At 58.7% G+C, this 20,731-nt stretch overlaps 2 protein-coding genes across 2 annotated transcripts in view; both read left to right on the top strand.

Annotated features, from left to right (window-relative positions):
• The window catches only part of LOC141736676 (scavenger receptor cysteine-rich type 1 protein M130-like), a 105,023-nt gene extending 89,174 nt beyond the window's left edge, over positions 1-15,849 (top strand). The window contains exons 3-16 of the mRNA XM_074571231.1: positions 8,295-8,618; positions 9,821-10,129; positions 10,482-10,796; positions 11,024-11,350; positions 11,437-11,751; positions 12,109-12,423; positions 12,885-12,947; positions 13,032-13,346; positions 13,757-13,792; positions 14,075-14,212; positions 14,375-14,470; positions 14,892-14,975; positions 15,191-15,343; positions 15,593-15,849. Of these exons, the coding sequence (XP_074427332.1) occupies positions 8,295-8,618; positions 9,821-10,129; positions 10,482-10,796; positions 11,024-11,350; positions 11,437-11,751; positions 12,109-12,423; positions 12,885-12,947; positions 13,032-13,346; positions 13,757-13,792; positions 14,075-14,212; positions 14,375-14,470; positions 14,892-14,975; positions 15,191-15,343; positions 15,593-15,849 (3,047 nt within the window). The remainder of the gene's footprint in view (positions 1-8,294; positions 8,619-9,820; positions 10,130-10,481; positions 10,797-11,023; positions 11,351-11,436; positions 11,752-12,108; positions 12,424-12,884; positions 12,948-13,031; positions 13,347-13,756; positions 13,793-14,074; positions 14,213-14,374; positions 14,471-14,891; positions 14,976-15,190; positions 15,344-15,592) is intronic.
• On the top strand, positions 951-2,894 carry LOC141736653 (olfactory receptor 14J1-like). The gene has a single exon (XM_074571204.1). The coding sequence runs from the start codon at positions 951-953 to the stop codon at positions 1,911-1,913; it is 963 nt and encodes a 320-aa protein (XP_074427305.1). The 3' UTR covers positions 1,914-2,894.
• Positions 15,850-20,731: the final 4,882 nt, after the last annotated feature.

Below are 20,731 nucleotides of genomic sequence, written 5' to 3'. Positions count from 1 at the left end.
GCCAGCGTCAGAGACACCTCTCCATTGCCTTTGCCTACCTGCCCTCACTGCCTCCAGTTTTCCCTCGAACGAGTCCCCAGGAGCCTTTGGCAGTAATGGCCCTCAGTGGGACCCATTAACGCTCCAAGAAACTTTGGAGTCTGCATCTGACGTTGACTTCTGGAGAGGTTTCATCAGCTTCCCCTGGGTCTGAGCTTCATGGGCTCAGCACCAAAACCACCAGAGAGGTCAATAAAATGCCTTGGACTGGTCCTGCTCAGTATAGAAATGGGGGTTGGCCAGGTGGCAGGAATCCGTGTTCGCTGCTCGGGATGGGCATCGGGTGGTAAGCAATTGTACTGCATCACTCCTGGTTTCCTACATTCTTTTGCAATGATTGTTAGTTTCTTTCCCGTTACTGGTCTATCAAACTGTCTGTATCTCAACCCATGAGATTTTTATTCCTTTTTCTCCCTCTTCTCCCTATCCCTCTGCAGGGGTCGGGGGGCAGTGAGTGAAGAGCTGCGTGGTCTTTCCCCCCCGACAAGGCTGAGGAGTGAGCTGGCTCTGCTCATGTCACTGCAGTTTGAGGACAACCAGGAGTTTCCTTGAGGTTTTCCTGCAGGAATATGCTGAGCAGCTCCTCTGCGTTACAAGTGGATCACAGATGAGGTAACTAGTGAATGGCAGAAGCTGTAACCCCTTTCCCCAGTCCCCACTGCTGTGCAGCAGGGATGACTCCTTGGGAGCCCACAAGCAGAGTTCTGCTCCTCACGGCACACTTGGCCAGCAACAATGAGAGCTCCAACAAGGGCAATGCAGAAAGCTCCCGCAAAAAAGGACACAGGCAAAGGGTGTTTTTTGGGGTTGGGTTTGGAAGGGCAGGCATTGGGAAGAGATTTTCTCAGAGCTGTCCTGACTTGTGAGTGTGCTTTCCTCCTTTGGCAGTACCTCGGGAACAAAGGGATCCGATGTCCAACGGCAGCTCCATCACCCACTTCCTCCTCCTGGCATTCGCAGACACGCGGGAGCTGCAGCTCTTGCACTTCTGTCTCTTCCTGGGCATCTACCTGGCTGCCCTCCTGGGCAATGGCCTCATCATCACTGCTGTAGCCTGTGACCACCGCCTCCACACCCCCATGTACTTCTTCCTCCTCAACCTCGCCCTCCTCGACCTGGGCTGCATCTCCACCACTCTGCCCAAAGCCATGGCCAATTCCCCCTGGGACACCAGGGCCATCTCCTTCTCGGGATGTGCTGCCCAGGACTTCTTCTTTGCCTTCTTTATCTCAGCAGAATTTTCCCTTCTGACCGTCATGGCCTACGACTGCTACGTTGCCATCTGCAAACCCCTGCACTATGGGTCCCTCCAGGGCAGCAGAGCTTGTGTCCACATGGCAGCAGCTGCCTGGGGCAGTGGCTTTCTCACTGCTCTGCTGCACATGGCCAATACATTTTCAATACCTCTCTGCCAAGGCAATGGCCTAGACCAGTTCTTCTGTGAAATCCCCCAGATCCTCAAGCTCTCCTGCTCACAATCAGACTACCTCAGAGAAGTCTGTCTTCTTTCTTTTAGTATCTTTTTTTCTTTTGTGTGTTTTGTTTTCATTGTGGTGTCCTATGTGTTGATCTTCAGGGCTGTGCTGAGGATGCCCTCACAGCAGGGACAGCAGAAAGCCTTTTCCACGTGCCTCCCTCACCTGGCCATGGTCTCACAGTTTCTCAGCACTGCCACGTTTGCCTACCTGAAGCCCACCTCCATCTCCTCCACAGATCTAGACGTAGTGGTGTTATTTCTGTACTCGGTGGTGCCTCCAACAGTGAACCCCCTCATCTACAGCATGAGGAACCAGGAACTCAGGGATGCCCTGAGGAAACTATTGCAATATACTGCAATATTCACAGAAACCAGCAGGACAACCTTTTGTTCATAACCTTTTTACAGTCTTCCTTTGTTTCCTTCTTTCTTCCTTCCTTCCTTCTTTTCTTATTTCTTTCTTCTTTTCTTTTTTCTCTTTCTTTCCTTCCTTCTTTCTTTCTTTCTTTCTTTCTTTCTTTCTTTCTTTCTTTCTTTCTTTCTTTCTTTCTTTCTTTCTTTCTTTCTTTCTTTCTTTTTCCCTTCTTTCTGTATTTTCTCTTTCTTTCTTTGTTTCTTTCTTTCCTCCTTCCTTCCTTCCTTCCTTCCTTCCTTCCTTCCTTCCTTCCTTCCTTCCTTCCTTTCTTTCTCTTTCTTCTTTTTTCCTTCCTATATTCCTTGCTTTCTCTTCTCTCTTTCTCTCTTTCACTGTTTCTCTTTTTTCTCTCTTCCTCTTATTTTAGGCTTGTGATAATATTATTCCTAAGCTCTCTTTTTGAGCATCCCAATGATGTACATGAAAAGCAGACTCCCTCTATACTTCAAACAAAATAAAGGCGGCAGCAGAAAATCAAGCAGTGAATGAATGCTTTATTTTGCTTTGCTTACACACACAGCTTTGGCTTTGCCTGGGCTGAGCTGGGAAGTGCTCGGGAGAGGAAAACACCAGTGCAGAGCTCAGCTGTGTGAGTGTGAAGGCTGGGTGCACACAGCAGTGTTCTCACACAGCCAGGCCTTCTGGAGAGACAGGAAGGACCAGCAGAGCAGGACCTGCTCTGTGCCACAGTCCCTGGACACCCCGGGGAACCTGCCCCAGGGTAATCATCACCAACCAGCCCCTCACAGCTGCAGCAACAGCCACTCACCTCAGCTCAGAGAGCTGGTCTGTCCCTCCATGGAGGGACACAAAATGACTGCATCAGAAGTTTGTTCTTGCATCACAGACTTAGGAATACACATTTCATGTGCGTGATGAGATGAATTTGAGGGAGCACAAGTGCCAGCAGCTACTCCTAGGAGTGTCCTGTTGTGGTAAACTCAGTTTCCTCAGATCACTTCAGGTTTGGAGTAACATCCGCTGGGTAACCACCACTGGCATGTGCTCCCTTGGGTGTAGGTCATAGAGACATCGAATCATAGAACCACAAAATGGTTTGGGGCTGCCAGCGCACATTGCCAGTTCATGTTCAGTTACTCCAGCCCCAGCATCCTCACGCCCTTCTCTGCAGGGCTGCCCTCAATCCCTTCGTCAACACACTCCATGAGTCTCCTGCACTGATTACAGCTTCATGGGACGCTCTTCCAGCAGCTGCCAGGGTGACTGGAGTCCCCCAGTAGATCTCAGCCTCTGAGTGTGGTGCTTCCTGGAGGTGAAGTAAGAACGCTTCGTCAAAAGGCTCCTCTTGCTCGGGTGGCCTGTAGCAAACCCCAGCCGTGAGGATTCCAGCTGCACAAGGGTGCTCAGCTCCTCCCCTTTGTTCCCCAGGCTGCGTGCGTTGGTACAGAGGCACTTCAGCTGGGCCACTGACCATGACAACTTCTTTAGAGGAACACACCCCAAATCCTATGAAGCATTTCACAGCCGTTTCCCTGTGGGTTCCAAACACACCAGCAGCCCCTGGCCCTTCTCTCTTCCTAAAATCTCCATCCCTTTCCCGGTCAATCCAGTCTGACATGCAACTGGCCTCTTTTACACCGTGTTCTGCCTCCCCCCTCTTGGTTCCTCCCTGCTCCCCCTTCCGCTGCATGTCCCTCAGGGCTTTGCACAGCTCTATTCATTCCCGCATCCCTCCCAGACCAGGCTCCCTCTGACTCACAACGTTCTCATTTCAAACGGCCACTTGATCTTCCTGGAGGTGCCACCTGGACTTTCTTGATGGCCCACCAATTCCTGGGACTGGCAAAAGTTCTTTCTTGCCAGCGACTCCATGGTTCTTTTCTCAAGTTTGTGGCTCAGTGCACTCTGCTTCTGCTTTCCCCTTTTTTCTCCCTGTTTCCCCATTAACAAGGTCCCCGCGCAGATGACCTTGCTGGAATAAACACTCCCCCTCTCACACACCTCCATCCCTCAGCGTGACTGACCACCTTTGGTTCCCATCGCTGCCTCCCTGAGCCTTTGCCTCAGGTTTGGGGCCCTGCACCTTCTTCTTGATGGCCACTCGGCCTGACAGCTGCCCCACCCACCAGCTTCCGGCGGAAGTCCTGCCCCCTCTCCTCTACCGGGCCTCTGCTCTCTTCTGATTGGCTGCCAGCACCGGCCACCCTGGCTGGATGGACACGGAAGTGCATTGGACCCGGAAGGGTCCAATGGGGGCCGCCATTGTGGTTTGTCCGCCATTTTATGCCGAGATGCCGCCATTCCCTGGCAGGGAGCTGCTATTTGGTTAAAGATCACTCAGCTCCGTGATTGGCTAACGGCCATTTCCTGACACCGTCACACCCGCGTGTTCTCAGGCAGCCCCTGGGATGGGCCGCCTGCCTTGTTTGGATATAAAAATAGAAAATTTATAGACAATATAATCATATATTTTATATATCTATGAAAGGAAGTGTATAATTCTACTAATGAATTTAGTTTTTTAATAATACACACATTCTTTTTATATATATTCTTATGTATATGTGTATAGATTTCTACATAGGTAAACATTAATAAACATATAGAAATTAAATTAATAATTTTTGTTTCTAAAGTTTGCATAACTATAAATTTGAATTGGAGCTATAGTTTTGAACTGAATAAATCCTTCTTCAGTATGATTTAGTGTAGTGAAGAATTAGAGTTTAAATGTGAATGGAAGCAGAAGGAAAAGGCCGGGTGGGGGTCCCCCACCTTACCAGGCTGCAGAACAAGCCCTGACAGGGTGGGCTGGGGGGAATTCAAGAGGGCGGAGGGGTGCCCGAAAGGTGGTGGGGCACGGACACGCTGGAACATGCCCAGGGGCTACGGCCCCCTTCTAGGAGGGGTGAGCAAGTGACGGAGAGGGGGGGTCAGTACTGGCTTGGGTCCCCCCAAAAGACGAGCACGCAGCAAATAGGTTGGTATGTGCTTGTGAGGAGCTGCTGCCTGAGTAGCCAACAGGCCAAGAGGAGGCTTCTGGTCTGTGTAGGAGCTTGTGAGGAGTCGTATCTCAGAGGTGAGCAGACAGCAAGCAGGGGGAGATGTGGGGGTCAGGTCTCTGGTGCCTGAGTAGCTGATAGAGCAGGAGCAAGGCCAGGGCTCCTGTAGGGGCTGGTGAGGTCCCTGGTGCTGGTGTAGCTGATAGGAGACACGTGGCTCGGGCTTGTCCTTGGGATGTCACTCTTGGCTGAGTAGCTGATAAGGCAGGCCCAGGTGCACAGCCCGTGTAGGTGCCTGTGAGGTCACTGCAGCCTGAGTCCCTCACCGGCAAGTACGTGGCAAACGGGCAGATACGCACTTGTGAGGTCCTGCTCAGCTGACAGGCCACGAGCTGACCCACGGCTCGTGTAGGTTTGGTGAGATCCTTCATGTCTGGACACCTAAAAGGCCAGGAGCAGGCCCACGCCCTGTGTCTGTGCTTATGAGGTCGCTCACGCCTGAGTAGCCAGTGGGCCAGGAACAGGCCTAGGGATTGTGTAGGTGCCTGTGAGGTCACTGGTGCCTGCGCAGACGAGAGGCCAGGAGCTGTCACCTGGCTTGTGGATGTCTCTGCGATGTCACTGGTGCCTGAGGAGCCCGGGAGAAACGTGTCTTGTGCTGTGTATTTTGAGGTCCCAGGTGCCTGAGAAGCTGGTAGGCCAGGACTAAGCCCCCATCTTGTGTAGGTTTTTGCAAGGTCACCTGTGACTGCTCAGCTGACAGGCCAGGAAGAGGCCCATGGGTTGTGTAGGAGCTGGTGAAGTCACTGCTGCCCGCGTACCTGGTAGGGCAGGAGCAGGAACATGGGTGGTGCAGGGTGTTGTGGTGTCACGGGTGCCCGAGTAGATGACAGGCTGGGAGCCAAGCAGTAGTTTATGTAGGTGTTTGTGAGGTCATTGGTGTCTGAATACCTGATAGGCCAGGAGCAGGAACGTGACTTGGGAATGTCGCTCTTGTGATTTCACCGCTGCCTGTGTAGCTTTTGGGCAAGGAGCAGGCATATGGCTTGTGTGGCCGCTTCTGATGCCATTAAAATAATACTTGGACCCCACCCCAATATGGCTTTTTGGAAGAACCGTCGTCATCAGAAGCCTGTACACAACACGCACACACTTGTGACAGCGGGACTCCTGAGCACGCAGCAGCAGCAGCAGGAGGGTGTGAGGTCATGGTCACTGTAACCCCTGAGCACAGGGTGGTGGCAGCAGGAGGGACGTGAGGTCACTGTCGGTACCACTCATGAGCACACGGCAGCAGAAGTAGGAGAGTGTGAGGTCACCGTCAGTATAACCCACGAACACACAGCTTTGGCAGTAGGAAGGATGTGAGGTCACATCACCAATGTCACCCCGTGCCCGTGGGGCTCGGTGCAGAGCGGCCGTGTGCATGACAGGGGCATGATGGGGGCTGGGAGCTGCCCGTCCCCGTGTCTGCGAGGCCGAAGGAGCAGCCCCTGCGGCCCTGGCTGGAGCAGTCGGGGTGGGGGTGGCTCGGGGGTACCCCAGGGATGTGCCTGGGCACGGCGCCAGGAGGAAACCACAGACTTCCTGCCCGGGCGCTGCGGGGGGAGCGGGGGGAGCGCGGCGAGGCCACGTGGGCTGTGGTTTGTGCACCTGCAGGCTCCAGCTCCCGCTCCGCCCGCGGGGAATAACGGCCCCTGGGTGACACACTGAGAGTCAGGGACACGTCTGAGCCTCTGGGCTTCCCGTCTGCTGCCAGGGCAGGGACATGATCCAGCTGCAGCTCCTGCGAGGGACTCACTGTGGGGGTCTGCAGGGAGGGACGGACAAGCCAACACTCCTGGGATGGAGCCCTTGCCCTGGATGAAGACCTCTCCCAGCTGCTGCTCCCAGCACAGTGAGGTCCGTAGCAGGGGCAGGGGCTGTTTCCTCCCCATCCTGACGCAGACCCTGGTGCAGTCCCCGCTCCATGGTCACCGCAGCTTGGGGGCAGCTGGACACTTGCCTCGTGGCTTCTTGGATGAGCCCGGTGCAGGAGATGCTCAGTGCTTCCAGGCCCACAGCAGGGTGCAAGGGGTGACTAACCAAATTCCCCGGCACACCGAGCTTGTCCCATGATGATCCGCCACCATAGCAACCATGACACCGGCAGCGGGACATATATGTCCCTCATATATGGTCATGAACGGCGCTGGAGAAGTTCATTGGCGGGCTGGGCTGTGTTGGAGGGGAGATAGCTCCCGATAACGTCTAAAAAGGTGCTGCTGCTTCGATTGGCTCCTTCCGCAGCTGGGTCGGCATCTGCAGAGATATATTACCCTCCCATCATCGACGTCCCCGTGAGTCCCCAGGAGTTGTGACAGGGAGTGGGGAAGAGCAGGGCTGTGCCAGCAGGGCAGGAGGCTCAGGATGGGAATGGAGGGACTCCTGTCCCCTCGGGTGCTGTGGCTGCTCCTCTGGGTGCAGCTCTGCAGAGGTAAGTGCCGGCTCCCTTTTCCCACAGCCCAGGGCCATCGGGTACCAGTGGGGTCATCAAGAGCCCTTTGGGAAGAGGGTTTCTTTCCAAGTGCCGCTGAGATGAGGGTCAGGAGGAGCTCAAGTCCATGGACCCTGTGCCTTTGCCTGTGTCCATTTGGCTGGGAGAGGGTGTCTCCACTTCCAGAGCTCCAGTATTTCGGGCAGCCTGTGCCTGGCTGCATTTAAAGACAACCCATCCTGGGGTACCCTTTTGGGATGACTTATTCCTCAGTACTGTGCCCCTGAGGCTGGCTGTGGCTCCAGGGTCCAGGGGAGCCCTGACACCAGGAAGGCAGTTTGTGCCCCACAGAGAGAGGGGGACTGGACTGTCTGCACCCACAGGTGGTAGAGAAGTTCCCTTCTCAGGGGCTCCCACCAAGCACAGGGGCTGGGCTGCCACCAGGGGCCAGGAGGGGACATGAGTTGGGGGGATCCTTGGGATCATGTTGGTGTTCATGAGGACACAGAAAGGCCTGGGGGTGTGTGAGCTTGGGTGGTGCCAGGGCAGGTGGTCAGCAGGGGGAGGTGTGGGGCTGGGGGCATGGGGCTGTTATGGGGTGTTGGGCTGGGGAGGAGCGGGTTCCCTGTGCAGTGCCTGGGGGCACAATGAGTGGGTGGTCATGGGAGGGGGCCATGGGAGTGGGAGGAGGTTCCCAGGGCTGTGTTATGGTGAATAGCCCATCGCAGAAGGGCTGGAGTACTGCACCCCTAGCCTTCACAGGCTGTGGGGAGAGCAGGGACCCCTACACTGGCCAAGGGACAGCCTAGAGGGGTGAGGACTCCCACCCTCCCACCGTGGTGCTTCTGACTCAGCCTGGGCAGGGGGGGGCCTTCTAGACCTGCACTCTGGGGCTCGGTGCTCTCCTGAGCGGTCCCATGTCGATGTTCGAAGGGGCTGCAGAGGTGAAGCTGGAGGATGGTGGCGGACGCTGTGCTGGGAGAGTGGAGGTGAAACAGCAGGGCCAGTGGGGGACTGTGTGTGGCTACAACTGGGACATGGACAATGCTGCGGTGGTTTGTAAGCAGCTGCGCTGTGGGTCTGCTCTTGAAGCTCCTCGGTACGGACATTTTGGGCCAGGATCTGGCCCCATTTGGATGGCTGATGTTGAGTGTCATGGCACCAAGTCAGCCCTGTCTGATTGCACAGACACAGAAGATTTTCGACAATACTGTGATCACAGTGAGGATGCTGGAGTGACGTGTTCAGGTACGGTGCCAGCCTGTTCCCCACCTTTGTGACCAGGACGGGGGAAGGGACCTGGCTGTGCCCTCAAGGAAACAAGGGATTACTGGAGAAGGGCCTGGTGTGGCTGGTCACACTGCTGAGCTGGGACTGTCATTGCTGGTTTCCCCGGTCCCTGAGGAAAAGCCAGTGGGAACCCGCCACTGCCTGACGCCTGATGTGTCTCAGCCCACCCTCCGTCAGCGCCTGGGGCTGGGAGATGGTGCCCTCATGCAAGGGAACTTAGAGCAGCTCACATGGCCACCCACAACCCTGGGCCCAAGGAGGTCAGGGACTTTTGGGTTGTCTCCCCTGGCAGACATGAGTCCCCGAAAGCAGAGGGGCTGCTCAGAGGGCAGGGGCCCTGGGCTTGGGCAGAAGAGCTGGGTGGCTCATGGCCACCTCATTCCCCTTCCAGAGCCACCCCATGAGAGCGAGCCCACAGGGAAACACCCCTGTGCAGGCAGCGCTGACCTGCTGCCCAGCCTCTCCTGCCTACCCCAGCCCCTGCCTGCCCTGTGCCAAGGGCACTTGCCAGCACTTTCTGGCTCTCCTTGCCCTGGGAGCTTGTGTCAGCCCAGGGCTGCTCCGCTGCCCCCTCTCCTGCCCTCTACCCAGCTGGGGGCCAGGGATGTGCACCCCTGGCAGTGTTCTCTGGCCCTGGCTGAGGACCCTCCCCAGGCAGGTGCTGGAGCTGGGGGCTGGTGGAGACAGCGACTGGAGGTACAGCTGCACCACATCTGCTCCCTCTGACATGTCCCATCTAATAGCAGTGCCTCAATGGGCTCCATTTCTGGTGGCTCCAAGGGGTTCCTCAGCCTGGCTCTCAGCTTGGTGGGGCAGAGCAGGCTGCAGCAGCCAGCAGAACCTCAGCCCATCTCCTTGGGCTCAAGCGCTGCAGTGCCTGGGGCCAGTGCCAGGTAGCCCAGGGTCTCCAGGAGGGCAGCAGTTTTTCTAAGCGCTTCCTGTGGCTGTGGGTTTAGGAGAAAAGCCAGCCCACGAGTGCTGTGATGATGTTGGGGGAGCAGCAGGGGGTCCCTGGTGTGTTTGTGCCATCAACACCCACTGGGAGCTGCTGGGAGGGTCGTGGGGCTCTTTGCCTGTAGCCACCTTGCAGGCCAGGTAGGACATGGGTATGTAACTGCCAGAGGGCTGTGGGAACTCACAGGGTTCTTTGGTTACTCCAGGATTTGTCCGGCTGGTTGGAGGGGACAACCCCTGCTCAGGAAGAGTGGAGATCCATGATAGGAACGAGTGGAAAACTGTCTGTGACTCCGACTTTGGTCCCAAAGCTGCCGACGTGGTCTGCAGAGAGTTGCAGTGTGGCACAGCCCTGTCTGTCCCCGGGGCAGCTCACTTTGGAGAAGGGGCTGGTCCCATGTGGGACAGAGAGCTGCAGTGTGTGGGGAATGAATCCCTTCTCAGCTCCTGCCCCACGGGGTCCCCCAGGGACCAGCCCTGCACCCACGCGAATGCTGCCGGTGTCACCTGCACACGTAAGGACTCAGGGCAGGGTGTTACCACCGCGGGTGTGCCGATGATGGGGGAGCAGGGACGGGACTGTGCTGTGCTGGGTGTGAGGACAGAAGGGGTGACCACAGAACCATAGAATGGTTTGGGTTGGAAGGGACCTTACAATGTCATCTAGTCCAACTTGCCTGCAACCAGCAGGGACCTCTTCAACTAGATCAGGTTGCTCAGAGCCCCGTTAAACCTGACCTTGAATGTTTGCCTGCAGCCCTAAAATGGTGCAGAAGGAGGAGAAAGGCAGGGTGTCCATTTGCCCTCTACTCCACCACCCAAGGGAGAAAAGCACAAGTCTGCCCTGTCTCATCCTTCTCTGTCCAGAGTTCACAGGGTTCAGGCTGGTGAACGGCAGCACGGCGTGTGAGGGGAGGGTGGAGGTCCATGTGCAGGGGGCCTGGGGCACCCTCTGTGCCTCCCGCTGGGACCTCTTGGACGCCCACGTTCTCTGCCGTCACCTCAACTGTGGGTTTGCTGAGTCCATTCCTAAAGGAGGGCATTTTGGGAGAGGAAGCGGCCCTGTCTGGAGAGACTCCTTCCACTGTGACGGGACTGAAGCCCACCTGGGAGAGTGCCCAGTGACTTCCCTGGGGGCCTCGCCGTGCTCCCATGAGAACGACGCTGCTGTCATATGCTCAGGTGAGTGCAGGAAAACACTCGGTTACTCTGTTTTCCTCTTAAATGCTCCCAAAGCAGGGGACCCTGTGGCAGTGCAAGGCTCTGGCTCAGAAGGTCCCCACAGAGGGCTGGCGGCAGGCAGGCGAGCTCCAAGGCCCTCCTGCAAGGGTGCCAGAGCCTGGAGACGTGCTGCAGGCTGCCGGGCTCCCTGATGCCGCCAAGGGCTGTGTCATGGCTGCTCTCCCCAGGCCCAGCTCGCTTCGCATCCCTGCGGCTGGTGGGTGGAGGAAGCCCGTGCGACGGGCGAGTGGAGATCTTCCAGCACGGGATGTGGGGCAGAGTCCTGGATGAGGAGTGGGACGTGCAGGAGGCCAGCGTGGTGTGCCGGCAGCTGCAGTGCGGGGAGGCAGAGGCAGCCTACAACCCCCCGAAGGCTCAGAGAGGGACGGGTCCCGTGGGGCTGCGCGGGGTGCGGTGTGCAGGGCACGAGGCCAACCTGACCCTCTGCAACACCTCCCTGCCTGAGAGTGCGCTGGAAGCAGGGATTGCCGAGGACGTGGGGGTCATTTGCTGGGGTGAGTGGCGCTGCACGGCCCCCCCAGGCTCTGGGCTGGGTGGGCAGCCGGCCCTTGACGGCAGCCGGGGTTTCCTGCTGCTACAGGGAGCCGTCAGGTGCGGCTGGTGAACGGGCCTGGGCGCTGCGCTGGGAGAGTGGAGATCTACTACCAGGGCAGCTGGGGGAGCGTCTGCGATGACGGCTGGGACCTGTCTGATGCTGCCGTCGTTTGCCACCAGCTGGGCTGCGGAGGGGCGCTGGAGGCGGTTGGCTCCGCTCGCTTCGGGGAAGGCTCCGCTCAGATCTGGCTGGAGAGCGTGAACTGCTCCGGGGCCGAAGCTGCTCTCTGGGACTGCCCGGCAGGGTCCTGGGGGCAGCATGACTGCGGGCACAAAGAGGACGCAGGAGTCATCTGCTCAGGTGTGTGCCGGGAGCTGTGGTGGGAGCCCAGTGCCCAGGCAGGCTGGGACGAGGGGAGAGCTGGACACGGCCGAGGCTGTTCCTGGCCAGCTCTGAGCCCCTGACAAAGGCCATCGTGGGGACACCCATGCACAGGTGCCCTCAGTCCCACCGGGGGTCCCTGGGGAGCTCTGCTGTCCCTGACGGTCAGCAGGGAGGGCAGGGGTGTCTGTCCATCAGGGACATTTCTCTGTCCGTGGGTGCAAGGGGGACTTGCTGGACGTGCCTTTGCCTGTCTGAGGGCCTGGCGGGTGCAGGGGTGTCCCTGCTCCCCCAGCCCCAGCCCAGCCTGTTCCCCCTCGCTGCCTTTCCTCCCAGAGTTCATGGCCCTGAGGCTGGAGAACGGCACCAACTGCTCCGGGCGCCTGCAGGTTTTCTACAATGGGGCGTGGGGGAGCGTTTGCTCCAACTCCATGACTCCTGAAACTGTGTCGCTGGCATGCAAGGAGCTGGGCTGCGGGGACAGCGGGTCCCTGGAAACACAATGGCCCTACGGCAGGCTGTCTGGCACGGCCTGGCTGGATCGTGTGGAGTGTGGGGAGAGAAACAGCTCCTTCTGGCAGTGTCCCTCCGCTCCCTGGCACCCGCAGTCATGCGACGACCTGCGAGAGGAGACCCACATCACCTGCAAGGGTAATTCTGAGCTAGCCGGGCACCAGCATCCCCTGCATTCCTGCTCCTGGCTGGGCATGGTCAAATTCCTGGGCCTGCAGGGGCCTTTCGTTTCCATGCCAGACACTTGTCCTGCTGGTACCAAAAATGGGACTTCCTCTCCTGGAGCCCCACACATTCACCAGCGGTTGCCAGCTGGGCTCCCAGCTTCGCCTGGTTGAGGCAGAGGTTTCTCGAGGCAAGGTCCCAGAAGGGAACAGCCAGGGCTCCGAGGAGTGTCCCTTCCATGGACACCCTCCTGCTGCTCTGTGACCCAGGGTCCCTTTGGGGCTGAGCAGTCAGGGTCCCCCACGTTTCCGTGTGTGTCCCCGGAATGACCAGGGTTCAGCTGATGGTATGATTGGCATGAGCTGAGCTGAGCCCCGCTCTCTGCTGCACGCCCCCCTGCAGCAGCCCCTTCACCACAGCGTTTCCCTCTGCAGGGAGTCAGCCAGAAACACCCCCGGCCCCAATGGCTGCGTGCCCCAGCACCCCGAGCTGCACAGGTAGCTGCTCCTCTGCATGCCCCTCTCTCCTGGCAGGGCTCTGCCTGCTGTCCCGCGGCCCTGGGAGCTCTCTGCCTTCTCCAGACAGGGAGAAGATTCGTGCTGTGGGAGGGGAGAAGGGGTGCTCTGGCCGAGTGGAGGTGTGGCACCGCGGCTCCTGGGGGACGGTGTGTGACGACTCTTGGGACATGCGGGATGCCGAGGTGGCATGCAGGCAGCTGGGCTGTGGCCCTGCGGTGTCTGCCCTGGCCGAGGCTGCATTTGGGGAGGGGAGCGGCCCCATCTGGCTGGAGCAGGTGGAGTGCCGGGGCACAGAGCCATCTCTGCAGGACTGCTGGGCCCGGCCTGGGGACAGCGGTGCCTGCCGCCATAAGGAGGACGCGGCCCTGATCTGCTCAGGTGAGCGGCAGGGCTGCGACACCTCACAGGGAGCCCTTTTCCCCATTGCGTGCCATCATGGCTCCAGAGCTCCTGAGCGCAAGGCCATCCCTGCAGAGCAGGAGAGCCTTTTGCCGAGTGGGCAGCAGCTTCTGTGGGGCTGGGTGTCCTCCAGCTTCTGCCCGCAGGGCCCTGCAGCCCCCAGGGGCACCTCCCGGGCTGCCGGCTCTGTCCCTGCTCTGGACCCTGCGCTCCTTCCTGGCCATGCTCACCAGTCGTGCAGGAGGGGCGATTTGGGTGGGATGTGGCAGGGATGTCTGCACATGCACACGTGCGCACACACACACACACACACGGGGTGTCAGAGAGGAGGCTCCCTGGTAGCTGCACCCCCACCCTCTCAGCCCAGCTCTCCTTCTCCTCCTCTGCAGATGCACCCAGGACGGCAGCACCAACCCCTCCAGCAGGTAACCCGTCCTCCCCACCAGCGCTGGGTCTTCTTGGGGCCAGGCTGTGACCCACAGCCGGAGGGAAGGGGCTCCTTGCTGGGCTGTGAAACTCCCAGGAGGAGGCAGCGGGGTAGCGGTGGGGCGGGAGGCTGGGGAGGGCTGTCATTCACCCAGCCAGGTGGGAGCTTCCCCATCCCTTATCCCTGAAACCTGGTATGTAATGGGGGTCAGGACTGGGGTGTGCCGGCCCCTCACCTCTCCCAGGCCTGGTGCTGCCCTTTCTGTGTTCCTGCCATGCAGATCCCACCCGGGGCCGTCTGACCGGCAGCGGGAGAGTCTCATTGCCCGTCATCATGTGCATCATCCTGGGAGCCCTTGTCTGCCTGCTCCTGGCCCTCCTGGCCGGGCAAGTGCGAAGCGCCAGGGCTGGGCGCAGAGGTGGGTCCCTTCCCAGGGGAAGATGCCTGCTGGCAAGGCCAGGAGTGCCGTGGGGTGTCAGTGAGCGGGAGAGGCAGAGCTGGGGGGACAAGAGTGTGTGCTCTCTGCGGGATCCCATCCCCTCTCTGACCATCCCTGGGCCAGCCCTGCCTCTGTCCACAGGCTCTGAGAGAGCTCAGGAGCCCTTCCCTGAGGCCGTGTATGAGGAGATCGGTTCCAGCACAGCATGGCAGAAGCAGGCAAGGTTCAGCGGCTCAGGTTGGTGTGCGTCCCTCATTGAGTGCTCTTTCCCCTGGCTGCCACCCAGGGTTGAGCCCTGCAGCCCCCTAACCCATGGTTCGTGCGGTTGTGGGGCTGTTGGATCTGTGTGGGGAGCACCCATGTCCTGGGCCTAGGAGAGAAGCATTCCCCCCACCTGCTCTGCGCGTCCCATTTGGGGAGAGCCCCTCTCTGCCTGTCCCTGCACCCTGGGGGACACCTGAGGGGTGAGGGAAGGGGCTGTCCCAGGGCAGCTCTGGCAGGCCCTTGGAGATGGGCTTTGTCCCAGGGCAGCAGGGTGAATCCTGAGCCCTCGTCCCCGTGCAGCCGTGGCTCTGTGGGTCCCACGTCCCCAGCAGCACTGAGCACAAGCTGGGTCCGCAGAACGCACTCCCCTAACACCCGCTGGGCCTCTCTCCAGGCTCCTATTCAGAGGGGTCCCTGAGCAAGCTGCAGCCCTACCCTGGGGACAGCGAGGAGGAGGATGGTCCATGGCCAGCACCAGGTAATGGGGGGCAGGAAGGGGTGGATGTCTCCTCCCTGCAGACATGTGATGGACAGCAGTGTCACTGAGCGTCACCCTCGGAGCTGGGATGACGGGCGGGATCTCCTGTGGGGCTGCAAACACCGATGTCGGAGCCCCACGTCCCTGCGCATCCTCCCATCCTCTGCTCTGCAGAACGCATCTTCTCACTGACACCAGCTCTCCTCTCCTTTCAGACGTCCCTGTCCTGCCTGGAGGTGACCCAGCTGATGGCTATGATGATGCCAGGGAGGTTTCTGACCCTGGGGAGGATCCTTCCCCTGGGCAGGAAGACTGGGAAATGCCCAGGGTGGCAGAGGAAGGATCTGGACCAACGGATACCCCTGGAGGTGAGAAGGAAAGAAAGTGCTGCTGGTTCCTGGGGTGGCATCCCTGGCGTTGGATGATTCGCTGTCACAACGAGAGCCCAATGTGCTGGGATGGGGGAACCTGCCCCAGGAGTTTCTTCTGGGGTACCGTGGGTGGGAGAGGGAGCTGAAAGTCTCAGGACTGGTGAGGAGAAGGGAGAAAGGTGATGTACAGCCCAGGAGAGGCACCCCATGGGGTGAACATGCAATGGCCTGCCTTGCTTCTTGCAGGGCCAAACCTGCTCTCCCAGAGAGGTGCTGGTGCCCCCGGAGCTGAGGGGGATGGCTGGTCCCTGTCCCCAGAGAGCACGGGCTATGACGATGCTGAAGAGGTGTCTGTGGCACATCCCCCTGAGGACACAGAGGCTGTGACACCGGAGCTCAGTGCACAACGGTCCCTGAGCCCCGGGCCAGGAGAGCCCGTCCCTGCAGTGCAGCTGGGGGCAGCCAGGAGGGAGGAGAGGTCTGTGCAGCTGGGAGAGCGATGAGCACCAGGGAACCCTCTCCCTTTTCCCATGGGCAGCAGAATCTGCCAGGGGTTTCCTCGATTTTGATTCCCCTGTTTTTACACAGGGGCCCCCATATCAGTTCTTATTAAAAGCCTTTGAGCCAGAGCTGTGCTTGCCTGCCCAGGTGTTTTAGTGTCTCCCCGAGGGTGGCTGGAGGAAACCAGAGCCCAAAGACATGGCGGTGGGGAAGGGGTATGTCTCGGGTGGGTGTGTGGTGCAGGGCAGTGAGCTGAGCTCAGGTCCAGCACAGCTGCCTGCCTCTCTCCTGAGAGGGGGCTCCAAGGAGGCAGCGCACACAGCCCTCCTCACCCCACAGCCAGACCCTGGCTGGGCAGGGCAGGCCCACAGTGCCTGCAGAGGACCAGAGGCTCCAGCTCCAGCCTTTCCCTGAGGCTGGGCATTCAGGGAAGAAGCCCCTTGGAGATGCTGGGGATGGAAGCCAGGATCTCCCACATGCAAAGTGGGCGCTCTGCCACTGAGCTACACCCTCTGGAGCCTTCCCAGCAGGAGACACTCTCCTCCCATGAGGGGTCTGTGACAAGCACAGCCCCGTTGTCCCCTGGGTGCCCAGGGACCCTCTGCAGCAAACAGCACTTGATCCCTCCTGAGATGGGGGAAGTCCGCACGGCCTCTCCCCGGGGCCTGATCCTGGCACAGGGCTGCACTGCAGAGCACTGCCCCTCCAGCGTCTCTGAAGAGCGATGGGGCAGAAGGAGGCTCTGGCTGCAGGTGCTGCTCCCACGCTCTAGCCCCCTCCAGGGCCAACGGAGAGGAGAAAACTCCTGAGCCTCCTCTGCCCCCCAGGGCAAGGGCAACCCCCCTGTGTGCCACATCTGTGCACAGCGGCACAGGAGGAGAAGTACAACAGGGTGAGGGACATGCCCTCCCTGGGGTGAGGTGCCCCCAGGCTCTGATGGCACCCCAGGGTGTGCGATGGGGCAACATGGGGGCAGAAAGCTCACATGCCCTCATCCATGTAGCGGGCCTCCTCCTGCACCCCTCTGCCCCGCAGCATCCCAGGAGGTGGGGTGAAGGGCAGGTGTCCATCTCCATGGGGCTGATGCCCAGAGAGGAGCATATTGGTGTGTTAGCAGTCATTGGAGCAGGGGGGCAAAGGGGGCCAAGAAATTCTGCTCAGGACAGCGTGTGGCTAAACAATACTGATGGCCATGCACTCCGGTGGGTGATCCTCAGCGTGGCTTTGTCAGCTGTCCTGGGCACATCAGAGGTCCCACTGCAACACCCCCCCGGGGGAAGGATGCTGCCATTCAGGCCGCAGCTCCAGGGAGTGCCTCTCCCTGGGACTATTGGTCCACTGGCCTCTGCTCTGGGAACTGAAGACAAGGTGCAGGAGGCGCCTGAGGAGGGGAACAGACTCTGCACCCTTGAGCATGACAAAGAGGAGAGGAACTGGGTCGTGCAGAGACCCCGCAGAGGACACATCCCGATCCTGTGGAGCAGGGAAGGAGGCACAGCTGGAGACCACCCCAAAGCAGCCCTGAGTGGAGAGTCCTGCCCAGGGGCAGGCTGGGGACTTGTGGGGCTGGAGGAAGGCTCCTTCTAAGCCGCAGACGTGCAGGTCCAGGGCAGGGACAGTGCTCTGGCAAGAGGTGAAGGAGCAAGCAGGGCTGGGGCAGGCTGGAAGGTGGCAGACGGGCTCTGCAAAAAGCAGAGGGAGAAAAATTACTGCTGAAGCCCAGGGCTGAACCAGGCACCTTTAGATCTTCAGTCTAACGCTCTCCCAGCTGAGCTCCTTCAGCCCTGCCCCAGCAGCCCTTGTCCCTGGGCCACCCCTGCCGGGCCCCAGGCTGACACAGACGAGGAGTGCTCCTCAGGGAGGTTCCCAGGGAAAAGCTGTGCCCAGCCCCGGACAGAGGGGACCGGGCCCCTCCCTGCCTCCAAGGCCAGGTGGGCTCCAGCTTTGGTGGAGGCCACGTTGCGCTGGGCGTGCCAAGATGTGTGTGGGCCTCCTACAAAGGGGACAGGAGTGAAGGTAAGTGGGCAGGCCAGGCATGTGCAACTGCAAAGGCTGAGGGTCAAAGAAGCATAGGACCGATGGAAGACCTTATCACCTGGAAAGCCTCCTCCCACCCATTTTTTTCCTTGTTGAACTTTCTCAGCTTCATTCCCAGCTCCTCTCCCTCCTTCCCCCTGAGAAGTGCAGGGCGATGGGGAATGGGGGTCCTGGTCAGTCCATAACAATTCCTCTCTGCTGCTCCTTCCTCCTAACACTTTTCCCATGGGGTCCCTCTTACTGGCTACAGTCTTTCGAGATAAACCTGCTACAGCATGGGCTCTCCTCAAGCTGAAATTCTTTCAGGAAATATCCAACCTCTCCAGTGTTGGGTCCTCCACCAAGTGCAGGGATTACCTCCTCCGCTGTGCTCCTCTCCTTAGGCTGCAGGGAAATACCTGCTCTACTGTGGTATTCTCCACAGGCTGCAGGAGACCATCTGCTCTGGCACCTGGAGCACCTCCTCTCCCTCCTTCTTCACTCACCCTGGTGTTTGCAGGGCTGTTTCTCACACTGGTTTTTCCCTCACTCCTCTCCCACTCGAGCCCTTGTGTCCTTTCTTAAATACACTCTCACAGAGGTTCCACCATCCTCGTTGATGGGCTCAGTTTTGGCCAGCGGTGGGTTTCTTTTGGAGCCGTCTGGAACCAGCTCTGTCTGGCACGGAAGCAGCCCCTGGTCTGTTCTCACAGAGGCCCATGCCTTCAGCCCCACCACTACCAAACCCTGGAGACGGACACCAATTCCACAAGCCCTGGCTCTGCACCACAAACACTCTGGTGTGAGTCCTCACCCCGCATGGGCACACGGTACAAGCTGCACTCCGAGGATTTTTCCTCCTGGGCACTTTCCAGCCCAGCCCAGCTCCCTCCAAGCTCTGCCACCTCCCCTGCCCTCTCTCCATCCCAGCCCAGTCTGCGCTGGCCCAACAGCAGAGCCTGCCCCAGGGTGCTGCAGAGCTCTGGGCACTCACTCCACAGCCACAGCCCCTCTGAAGGGCACCACAGCTGCTGGGGGGCAGAGGAGGGTCAGCCCCAGAGACGGGGGGCATTTGGGCACAAGGCAAAGGCAGTCAGTGGGCCCCTGTGTCCTCCTCCCCGGGATGTTCTGAGGGGTCTGCAGCCCCTCTGTGCCATCCCCTCTCCCCAGCCCAGTGCAAGAGCCCTGGCCCTGGGGACCCTCAGGCAGCTCCTGCCGCCCCAGTGACAGAGTGGCACTGGGACAGCCTGCCCCAGGCTGCTGCAGCCAGAAAGGTCTCCTCATCTCCCGTTTATTCAGCCCTGCTGCTGATGGGTCTCAGAAAAAGAAGTGTTAGCTGGTTCATTTTTTGTTTATTGAAACACACACTGACTGAAACACGCTTACTGACTCTTTATTTCCAGAAATATTTTTTGTCACAGACGAGAGGTGAAAAGTTTAGGAGGAGGGGAGGAATAGTGAATGCTTGTCACATCAGATGCTGTGAATCCTTTGCAGAGGAAAGTACACAGTCCATGGCTGCTGAAAAATGTCCAGTCAGTTTCCTCAGGGCACCCTTGAGCTCCTGGTTCCTCATGCTGTAGATGAGGGGGTTCACTGCTGGAGGCACCACCGAGTACAGAAATGACACCACTAGATTCAGGAATGAAGAGGAGACAGAGGGGGGCTTCAGGTTGGAAAACACCCCAGTGGTGATAAAGAGGGAAACCACGGCCAGGTGAGGGAGGCACGTGGAAAAGGCTTTCTGTCTTCCCTGCTGTGAGGGGACCCTCAGCACAGCCCTGAAGATCTGCACATAGGACACCACAATGAAAACAAAACATCCCAAAAACCAAAAGCACTAACCACCAGAAGGCCAGCTTCCCTGAGGTAGTCTGATTGTGAGCAGGAGAGCTTGAGGATCTGGGGGATTTCACAGAAGAACTGGTCTAGGCCATTGCCTTGGCAGAGAGATATTGAAAATGTATTGACCATGTGCAGCAGAGCATTGAGAAAGCCACTGCCCCAGGCAGCTGCTGCCATGTGGACACAAGCTCTGCTGCCCAGGAGGGACCCATAGTGCAGGGGTTTGCAGATGGCAACGTAGCGGTCATAGGCCATGACTGTGAGAAGATAAAACTCTGCTGACATCAAGGTGAGAAATAGAAAGAGCTGTGCAACACATCCCGAGAAGGAGATGGCCCTGGTGTCCCAGAGGGAGTTGGCCATGGCTTTGGGCAGAGTGGTGGAGATGCAGCCCAGGTTGAGGAGGGCGAGGTTGAGGAGGAAGAAGTACATGGGGGTGTGGAGGCGGTGGTCACAGGCTACGGCAGTGATGATGAGGCCATTGCCCAGGAGGGCAGCCAGGTAGATGGCCAGGAAGAGCCAGAAGTGCAAGAGCTGCAGCTCCCGCGTGTCTGCGAATGCCAGGAGGAGGAAATCAGCCTCAGAGCTGCTGTTAGACATCTGGCGCCTCTTGGCACAGGGTCATGTCCAATGAGGAAGAGAGTGACAAGTTAGAGTAGACTTCTCCAAGGAAAACCTACTTCGTTTGTTGTAGAAATCCCTGACAATGCCTCTGTCTTTTCAGTAATGCCTTGCTGTGGCTCCCTTTCCCTTGAGCTGTGGTTGGTACTGGCTGAGGTTGGCAGGAGAGCAGGGGCTCTGCTGAGGTCCCTGGAAAAGCCACGTCTGCCCTGCAGCAACTGTTAAATAGGAACACGGGGTGATTTTAGATTAAATGTGATTTTCAGGTTAAATCTGCTTGTGATAGAAAAGAGCATTGTCACTCCCAATTCACCTGACTCCAGAGCAGAGCTCTGGAGATTTTGTTTTGTTATTTTTGTTCGACTTGCCCCAGCACTCGAGCAAAGTGTTTTTAAGGCAGAA

Source organism: Larus michahellis (genome assembly GCF_964199755.1).
Source record: "Larus michahellis chromosome W unlocalized genomic scaffold, bLarMic1.1 SUPER_W_unloc_1, whole genome shotgun sequence".
Lineage (NCBI taxonomy): Eukaryota > Metazoa > Chordata > Aves > Charadriiformes > Laridae > Larus > Larus michahellis.
Note: the sequence above shows the minus strand (reverse complement) of the source record. Positions and strands in the feature narration are given on the sequence as shown.

What these genes read in the sequence shown, in the direction of transcription:
- LOC141736653 (XM_074571204.1), top strand. Translation starts at nt 951, where the DNA reads ATGTCCAACGGCAGCTCCATCACCCACTTCCTCCTCCTGGCATTCGCA.